This window comes from Pimephales promelas, chromosome 12, assembly GCF_988280905.1.
Source record: "Pimephales promelas chromosome 12, fPimPro1.hap1.1, whole genome shotgun sequence".
Classification (NCBI taxonomy): Eukaryota; Metazoa; Chordata; class Actinopteri; order Cypriniformes; family Leuciscidae; genus Pimephales; species Pimephales promelas.
The window spans coordinates 29,589,762-29,599,828 of NC_142780.1; the positions used below are offsets into that span (position 1 = coordinate 29,589,762).

The following is a 10,067-nucleotide window of genomic DNA, read 5'->3' on the forward strand; positions in this document are numbered from 1 at the left end:
AAAAGGGGCGGGGCTTATTTTTATGAGGGCAATAAATCACTCAAAGTGGCATAAAGTGCCCTGTACTCTCTCTCTCTAAGATGTTTGTTTAACTTTTTGATTCAGTTTTAAATGTTCTGTTGGTTGTATTTTATCCCAGCTTTTATGTAGTGTTAAAAAACTGAAACGGGAAGTGCTTCTGGACCAGTGTTGTTTACATCTTGTGAAATGGTCTATAGGTAATAATTCATGGGTAATTTGATCATTCCTTAAAATTATTGTAAAATTAAAATTTCCATTCCATAAAATTAAGGTGCAGGTTACAGTCAAAGGCCATAACGCATACATATTGGTTGGACATAAAGTGCAGATAAGAACATAATCCAATATGTCTACAATCAGTTATATATAATAAAGTTCTTTAGCCAGCTGATGAACTGATAAAACAGTCGCAAACAAAGTTATAAATGAACTACCACTGAACTATCGACAGCACTGAGCCTTAGTCACTACAAATAAATTCCATAAGGCTCAATGAAATACATTTTAGTACCAATTTAAGATGTTTTTTAGATGACTTAATAGGTGGTGACTCAAGAGATATCCTTTTGAATCTTTGTTCCAAAATTGCTCAGGCCTGTTGAACCTGCCGTCTGTTTTACAAAGCTGGTTTCATTTGCTACCAGGTAAGTTCGAGATAAATATGTTCGAATTTATAAAGATAAAAACTGTGGAAAAATGTGGACTGGTTGGCGTTATGGTACCAACAAAGCCTGGTTGTATTGGTTTGGTTTTATCAAATCGAAACTAATCCTGCAACCCTGAGTTTGTTAAACTACCATCATGGTACAGGCCCCTGATAGCTATGTGCCTGAAAACAATGCATTGTTGATTAGTCCAGTCTGTTCCTGGAGACACCAATAGTACACATTTTCCAACTCTTCCTAATCAATCACAACTGAATCAGCTTGTTAGCAGAGACTCTAAGGTCAGAAATAAATGGGTCAGATAAGAGAGACATCCAAAATATGCACTGTTGGTGTACATCCAGGAGCAGGGCTGGGAAACACTGGATTAGTCTAGTGGTAGCTATACACAATGATAAGAGAATGGCAAAGCAAAAAAGTTTTTTTTTTTCTTTTCTTTTTTTTTCATAATATTGAGAGGGTTAGTGCACATTTTATTTATTACCAAACTCCATCTTGTGGTGAAAGACAGTAATGCAATCCTTGCGATTCAAAATAAGGAAGAGGTTTGGTTTAAAATTGAGGTTTACTTGCAATCTCAGGACAAGGTTATTTCTTAGAAACATCAGGTGTTATACGTTCATATAAGGGCTATTACAGTTAACCCAAACTAAAACTAAAACCATAAAATAAATAAATTGTTGCTGAAATAAAACCTTAAACGTATTTTTTTCGGCTATTTATTTCAACTTTATTTAGTTTAACCTGATGAACTAAAATATCTAAAACTGAAACAAAATTATTTTTTTTTTTTTTTTACTAAAACTTAAACTAAAATTACAATGGAAAATATAAAAATAAAAACTAATTCAAAATATTAACAAAAACTATAATAGCATCTGAATGACACCAAAATAACAGTGGTTTTTAGTGCTGGAAGGAACTGATTATAATGTAATCTTGATTACACTGTCAAAAACAAATGTAATTTTACATTATACAATGTAAAATTTTGAGAGGGTTAGTGCACATTTTATTTATTACCAAACTCCATCTTGTGGTGAAAGACAGTAATGCAATCCTTGCAATTCAAAATAAGGAAGAGGTTTGAAGACTTGAAGAATTTTACATTATACAATGTAAAATTTATTATACAATGAAATACCTGCTGTTTTACAGATTTTTGCTGTAATTTAAATTTCCGCTGATTAATTTCTAGATAACATGATTACTTAATATTCACAAAATGGTAAATTATTAATAATTCATCCATTCTGATTCTTATTTTTAATCAAACAGTAGTCTATATTTCCTAAATAGTCTAATAGATTAAATTACAAAGTACAGTTTTGAATTTCGAATTCAGTAATGGACTACAATTTGCAAGCACAAATCCTTTAGATAAAGTAACTTAGCACAGAATAGCCTTCCCCTTTTCTATTAATGTTTAAGCTGTGTGGGTGGTAAACTTACAGCTTTTTTACGGGAAAAATAGTTAATGTTATTCCACTCAGTTAATGTCTTCAAACATCTCACGAGTAGTTGATAAATGTCTTCCAGTTTGTTTGAATTTAATGCAAGGCAAATTTTCCCTTTAGTAGGGTATCTGACCAGGGGCCTATACCATGATGGTAGTTTAACAAACTCAGGGTTACAGGATTAGTTTCGAGTTGACAAAGCCAAATCATTCCAACCAGGGTTTGTTTGGTACCATGATATGCTGATCATCAACTTTCTGTCAACTCTGGCTTTGATCCTGAGTTTAGGTGTGACATAGCGAACAGCCAATCACATGCTGAGAAAGAGTGAAACTGCAATTCATTTCTCACAAGAAGCAGTGTAATTAACTTAAAAGTTTTAAAGGGATACTCTACCCAAAAATGCAACCCAACCCTCAAAATGTTGCAAACCTAAATGAGTTTGTTTCTATTACTGAACACAAAGAAAGATATTTTGAAGAACGATTCGAACCATTGACTTCCACCGTATTATTATTATTATTTTTTGTACTATGGAAATCAATGGTGCCCCACAACTGTTTGGTTCCAATCGTTCTTCAAAATATCTTCCTTTGTGTTCAGCAACAGAAAGAAACTCATTCAGGTTTGCAACAGCTTGAGGCTGATTAATACTGTATGTCCAACAACAATTACCTCTAGAAAAAAAGTGTTAGTATCAGCAAGGTGAAATCTTTGTAGTTGTCAGCATTATATGAATGTTCTTCCTAAACTCCCTTTCATGTCTGTGCTAAAAAAATCACCTAAACTATTATCTGCCAGCATTCATCAGGGTTGTTTTCAAAAAACATGTTTATTTAGAGTCATTATGGAAACAATTTTTATGGTTTTCTTTGAGCAGGTCTTTAACAGAACGCTTACAAGATGTACATGTTTGTTTTTCCATCCGTATTTTATATAATGCAAATCTGAAACAATCCTGTGAAATCAAAGTCCCAGTACAAGCAGTGTAAACCATCAAGGTTCAAGTGTTATGTCCTCAACGTTACACTGTACGTACAAAAAAAGGCTGAAACAAACAAGGTAAAAGCTAATGCCCATATATTCTACTTGTAGAACTCGTGTTCCTGCTCGTCTTTCTTGATAACGGTCTTGTAGGCCTTCTCGAAGTCTTTAGCCAGCACAATATACCGGTTTTCACGGACAGCCAGCATACCAGCCTGTAGACACAAGAAACAAGATAACAAAACAGAAAACAATGTAACCACAATTAAAAATATAAATAAATAAATCATTAAAAATGTGTTGTCTCTTCTTACTCACCTCCTGGCAAATGGAGTTGATATCTGCACCAGAGATCTTGTCAGGCCTTGCAACATCTGCATTTCTGTTAAGTGCAATTCACTCCACTTCTATAACTCATCTCCACTTATAGGCGAAATCAATGCTGGCTCGGTGATTCAAATTTGTATAAATTTTATAAATTTTTATATTAAAATAATATAACAGTCACATATAACAGTCTTCTAATTTAAAAGATGTAATACCATTCAAAAGTTTGGGGTCAGTAAGATTTTTTAAAAGAAGTCTCTTATGCTCACCAAAAAAATACAGTAAAATAGTAATGTTGTACATTCTTTATAACAAATAACTTAAAAGAAAATGTATTTGTGGTGCAAAGCATAATTAATCCAGTCTTAAGTGTCACGTGATCCTTCAGAAATTGTGTTGCTTAAAGTTTTTGTGGAAACTTAAAACTTTTTTTTAGGATACTTTAATGAATAGAAAATTATTATTTTTTTTTTCATTTAATTGTAAAAAGTCCTCAAATGTAATTTACATTTTACAGATTTCTTTTTACTGACTCCAAACTTGTGTATTTCCTGAAATATTTTCTTCTACTAGCATGTATTGAGTTTCCCTCATTTTTTCTTCTACAATTAATCATATTCATAATGAGAAACACATAATTTAGGGTTAAGAGGATACAGTCCTCCAGATCAACCTCCTCGGACAAGTTCATCTTGCTGGTAATAGTGGTGAACACCAGGCGTTTCTGTCGACGGTCAGGCAGAGGGAACTCAATCTTACGGTCCAGTCTGCCTGGGCGTAAAAGGGCTGGGTCCAGTGTGTCAGCCCTGTTGGTGGCCATGATAACCTGTCAATGAAAGAATAAACCACAATGTCAAAAAAGGCTGATACTGTCTCAGAGCAGAACAGAATGAATAGAGTACCACGCAGTCATAAAAAGCGAAAAAATATGTGTCTGCTTACCTTCACATTAACATTCTGGTCAAACCCATCCATTTGATTAAGGAGCTCAAGCAAGATTCTCTGCACTTCTCTATCAGCTGCAAACATATACATGTCAAAGGGCAGATTTTTAGTTCACATTAACAAAAATCTCTTTTTATGAGATTATAAATATCTTCTTCAGGATGTCATGAAATGAGGACGAGATTAATGAGTGAATTATGAAAATGTACATTTTTTGGCTAATATGTACACTTCTCTTCAAACGTTTGTAGTCAGTCACTGAGGTTGCATTTATTTGATCAAAAATACAATAAAAACAGGAATATTGTGAAAAATGATTACATTAAATATAACGGTTTATTTCATTAATGACAAAGCAATTACATTCAAAAAAGCAAGTTGTTATTCAGCAAGGACACATTCAAGGGATAGTTCACCCCAAAATGAAAAACTATCCCTTTAATGCGTGCATCCTTGCTGAATAAAAGTATTAATTTCTTTAAAAAAAAACTTTCTGACCCCAAACTTTTGAAAGGTACTGTATAATATTCTGAATAAGTTTTTAAATATTCATAAAAAAAGTTAATACCACATGTCTAAAATAAATGACCGCATACCTCCAGTCTGTGCATCAAAACGCTTGGTAGCAATGGCATCAATCTCATCAATAAAGATGATGGCTGGGGCATTCTCTTTGGCCAGTCGAAAGACATCTCGCACCATGCGTGGACCCTCTCCAAGATACTTCTGGACAAACTCAGATCCCACCACACGAATAAAGGCCGCTATAGAACATAAAAGCACAATTATAATATACACAACAGTTGTAAAATAACCATGCGCTTCAGAACTATTCATTTATTTGCATCTATGTTTAGGATAGGAATAAACTTCAAAGCTCAATAAAGGTAAGCCGCTTTTCCACCATCGGGCCGAACGGTTCTATGAAAGGCAAGGAATGGTTCCAGCTTGGTTTGGCACGATTACAAACCGTTCTCGACTTGGAATTCCCATGCTGGTAGATTATGTGTAATGGACTGGTCACTGACTTGCCTGTTTCTCTGTAGTTGGCCTGACGGTGGAAAAGCAGTTATTGACAGCCTCTAACCACAACTGAGTCTACCTGTAGTGTGGTGAGCCACAGCCTTTGCCAACATAGTCTTGCCGCAGCCAGGTGGGCCATACATGAGCACTCCTCTAGGTGGGTCAATACCAATCTGAGAACAACAGCAGAAAGTGAGTGGACAAACAAAACTCCCACACACCCATTTGTTTTCCACAAGCACTTGAATGCACATACTAACCTGTTTATAGAGCTCAAAATGTGTGAGAGGGAGCTCCACGGCCTCCCTCACTTCCTGTTTCTGGATGTCCATTCCTCCGATGTCTGCGTACATCACATCTGGCTTCTGATCTAGGGTCAGGTAGAGAGGAAGCGCATTAAAAGTAAAACAGAGGAGCAACTGACTCAGAAGTGGGAAATGAATATGATAATACAGGATAAACGAGGAACTGTTTGATACCTGAAGTGAGCATCATGATGCTGCTGTCAGCCTCTGGAGGCAGAACGTCCACCAGAGCATTGCTGTGCTTGTGCAGCGCAACGGAGGCATTGGGCTTCAGCAGCTCTCTGTCAATTGTGCTCAGAATCCGAACATAATAATTGGACCCTGAAGGAATAAAAAAAAAATGACAAACATATACAATGTCATAAAATGTCAAATTTACACTTAAAGCTACACTGTGTGATTTTTACCCCCATCTAGTGGTGAAAAGGTATATGACCATCCAGTGAATATTAGTTTCTGTTCCTCTCAATTCCGATTTGGGTTTAACTCCTATGGTGGCCAATGTAGTCCAAGATTAACATAGCTTCCAGTTTGACCTCGTCCATGAGTGTTAACTCAAACGTAAACGCGAAAGGCAAAGCTTGAATTAACGGGTGTGTCCCTCTTTGGCTAATGTACTTTCAAGATGGAGGGGCAACATGGCGACCGACATTAGAACCCCTTACCCGTATGTATTTTCAATGGCATATTATACACTCACGAGAATACTTTATTACTTGAACTAAGTAAATATACATTAATGAGCACATATATTTTTGAAAGAACTAAGTGTTTTTAGCTAAGAATAAACTCAAAGAGTTACACAGTGTAGCTTTAAGCATTAGACAGATTATTTTATCCAAGCAACTTAAGGCCTATAGTTAACTATAAAGATGATAACTATAACAAAAACTACTCTAGCGTCGACACCAGCAGATGATATCGTTCAGTTTATTCTTAAGGCCCAGATATAAGTTCTTTTTCATTCTTCTTAAGTTCAAAATACATATACTTAGCGAACATCCTGATGCCGCCCACATTGTTGAGAGCACCATTAAGATGAACATCTAAATATACATATGCAGAAAGTTTTCCTCTCAATGTTAGTGGTAAGTAAAAAAATAACTAAGAAAGTATATGATCATGTTTGCACAAGCTCTGCAAATTGGCACTCCTGTTTCTTCATATACCATTTTATACAATGTATTGCTTTAGTTTAGAGCAAGTGGTATTACACATGAAAAAACATTGCCTGCGTCTCTTTCAATTAGAATTACAACTTCAGTGATGACAACTACGAAGATTTCCACGTCAAAGGCGGCTGAGGGCAAGAGCTGTGGCTGTCAACGTTATCCTCACAGACAGTACAATGGTTTGAAGGGGTTTACCAGCAGGAGCGAAATTTTCTAGAAAGTTCACTTTGGAAATCTGTTTCGACTCTTAAAATGAATTTCGTTTTGGCCTGATTTTGCTCGAATTTCACTTGAAGTGTATCCGGACCTTTAGTGCACTCTGCAGTTTTGTTATCTGCCAATGAAAATGCTTAAGCTCTTCAAAAACTGGATGGATTCTGATTGGCTGGCAATATTTTTATTGTTCATCAGTTGGAAAAAAATATTCTGAAAGAGATTCCGACGATATTGTTTCTTTGTGCCGTCCTCTTTACAGTTGTGGTATTTATTTACTCTGCTATTCTTTTATATTTTGAATACATTTTAGAACTAAATATCTTTATTCTAACAGTTATCGTCTTTGGTGTGAACTGAACTTTTCAGTGCATTCAATATCAAGGTATACATTTTAAATTACATCATACAGTACATGTTAAAACCATTTTAAGATAGAGTAAATTAAAGTCTATGGATGATACTGTAATTATTACTATAACATAAAAATCAGTCCTTTTACCTGTGGTCGAACCCACAATGGCAGTGTTCTGGTCGACTGCTTCTAGGAACTGTCCAATGACCAGAGGGATGCTCTGTATCCTCTTCACCTCCTCTTGGGCATGAAGAAACTCCTTTTTCAGGTTCTTCTGTTCGTCTTTAATGTATTCCTCCTGCACCTCCAGGAACTCCAGCTCCTGCTGCAACTTCTACAGTGTGGAAATGAAGGCCAATTAACATTGGTGATTATGTCTCAAGTGGGAAAGTGTCAGTACTCAATGGACAATATTGTGAAAGACAAGTACAATGTCAATAACACACACTCACACAAAAAAAGCAAAGAAAAAAAAAAACATACAAACCTTATATCTGCTGTAAAGGTCCTCCAGATCTTCTGGTTCAGGGGCCAAAAAAGACAAGCCGGTCTGGGGCCTTGAATTCAGCAGGGCCGGCACATCCTCCTGTAGTGAAAAGAAGATCACAAAGATGTAGATATAAAGCTATATTTCATAACACACAATTAACACAAACAAAGGAGTGTCGGTGTAAGAAGCTTCCAAATGCTAGGTAAATTTCATACACAAAATAGTGGGATTTTCTGCATCTGTGGTTCAAAAATTGTAAATATGTCCTCAACTAGCATCCCCCAGTGAATATCTGCCATTTCCATTACTTATATGAATAATTATCATTATTATGAAGCCTCTGGCCTTTTTAAATATCATTTTATTAATAACATTAATTTACAATAATAAAAATAAACATTTATCTCGCATAATTAAGATAACATGCATAACAGATCATAAATTACCGCTAATTCAAACTGTTATAATGAGCAACAAGAAGCAGATCAATTCCTTATTTATTCATACATATTCAAATGTGAAAGTACATACACTAAAGTTATGTTAAGCATTATATAAGGTTTGTTAAAAAAACAGTCCTTAAGATGTTAATAAAATGACAAATACAACTGCTATGCTACATAGCTAACCTAATAGGTTAACCGATGTATAATGTTCTGTGGCTGTGAACAAATGAAGAAATCTTTTCATAATAATCATATACAGCTTAAATATGATCAAAGAAGTAAATTTGACAGGTTCGTAGTGAGCATTACTCTTCTGTAAATTAACGTGAGAACATATGCTAACGTTAGCCGCTGTCAGAGAATGGCATGACTGAGCATTTGCGGCGAGCTGAATGAATCGGCATCTTTTCACTGTTTAATTGAAGCTTTAGAGTTGTGTTCTTGTTATATGTATTTTTTGTTTGCATAGAAGAGAAATTTTTGAAGATAATAATGATGTATAGGCCAGTCCCGTCTTCGTAAAATGCTTTAAAAGCACAACATAACATCTCACCTGAGGTTTCTCAACCATCACTCCGCCGTCCTCCATGTTTGCTTGCAGCAACTGACGTCACGTCGCAGAATATGTGAAGTTGTTCCGTCAATAATCACCGGGGTCCTAAAGGACACTCTATTTAATGCAATCCTAAGTAGAGTTGTAACATTAAACCCTGGATTCTCCCTTCTTAACTTGGACCAACAACCTTTCATATATATAATGATAGGCTACTATATTTGTTAGATATATTAATATTGCAAAAGATAACAGATATATACCTATTAGAAGTGTGTAAGCTATTAATTAAAAAAAAAATATCTGCCAGTGTTTTGGATATAGGATATGAAAACATTCAGTAGAAAAATGAGTGTTCAATACAAACGCATTTTTTGGAAAATAATAAAGTAGAGAGATATCTCTCTACCCAAGATTTTATTTTTTAACAGATTTAAAGGACACAAATAAGGAAAAGGTCTGCTGGTTTTCGTGCACGTCAGCAAGTCATTGACAGATTTTTTTGAATTCATCTTTAAAGACCGGGCAAAACAAGGATGATTCATCCCTATTTTGCCCGGTCTTTAAAGCATATTTCCCAGATTACTTATTTCATGATTTTTTTTCCCATTCGTTTAATTTAGATGTGTATTTCTATTTTTTCCTTCCCCTTTTAATTATTTAATTTATTAATTTAAACAAAACACGAGTACAACAAAGTGTACAATCAAAACCTATATATTATAGGCTACTTACGTTGCAGTGTAATCTATTAAATCTAGATAAAAGTGTAATCTGCTGGTTGTCCTGCAGGTGACCTCATAACTCTGTCTTCTTACAATGCACTTGGGGATGTACGATTAATCCAGAGCACTCGTAGTTCTACGAAGATTTTCAAGTGCTTTTGGGAAACAGAACATAATATCATTCGTACGATCGTTTTTACGATCAACTTAGGCTTACGATGCTTTTGGGAAACGCAGCCCTGTTTCTTATCACACAAAGTTATGGTTTCAGAAAGCCATTCTAAAACGTGTTGCCTTCATATTCTGAGTGCATCTGGTTGCCTATGGTAGTATGCAATGCATCATCAATGGTCTGTACTGAATTTGGTATTCTAGTGTCGCTGTTT

At 35.2% G+C, this 10,067-nt stretch overlaps 1 protein-coding gene across 1 annotated transcript; it reads right to left on the reverse strand.

Annotated features, from left to right (window-relative positions):
* Positions 1-2,956: 2,956 nt before the first annotated feature.
* psmc4 (proteasome 26S subunit, ATPase 4) lies at positions 2,957-9,074 on the reverse strand. Its single transcript, XM_039650750.2, has 11 exons — positions 8,957-9,074; positions 7,955-8,053; positions 7,615-7,801; positions 5,902-6,048; positions 5,683-5,792; positions 5,502-5,595; positions 4,996-5,163; positions 4,397-4,473; positions 4,112-4,280; positions 3,446-3,501; positions 2,957-3,342 (listed from the first exon to the last, which is right to left on the reverse strand). The coding sequence occupies exons 1-11, from the start codon at positions 8,990-8,992 to the stop codon at positions 3,229-3,231; spliced, it is 1,257 nt and encodes a 418-aa protein (XP_039506684.1). The 5' UTR covers positions 8,993-9,074; the 3' UTR covers positions 2,957-3,228.
* Between the last annotated feature and the right edge of the window lie 993 nt (positions 9,075-10,067).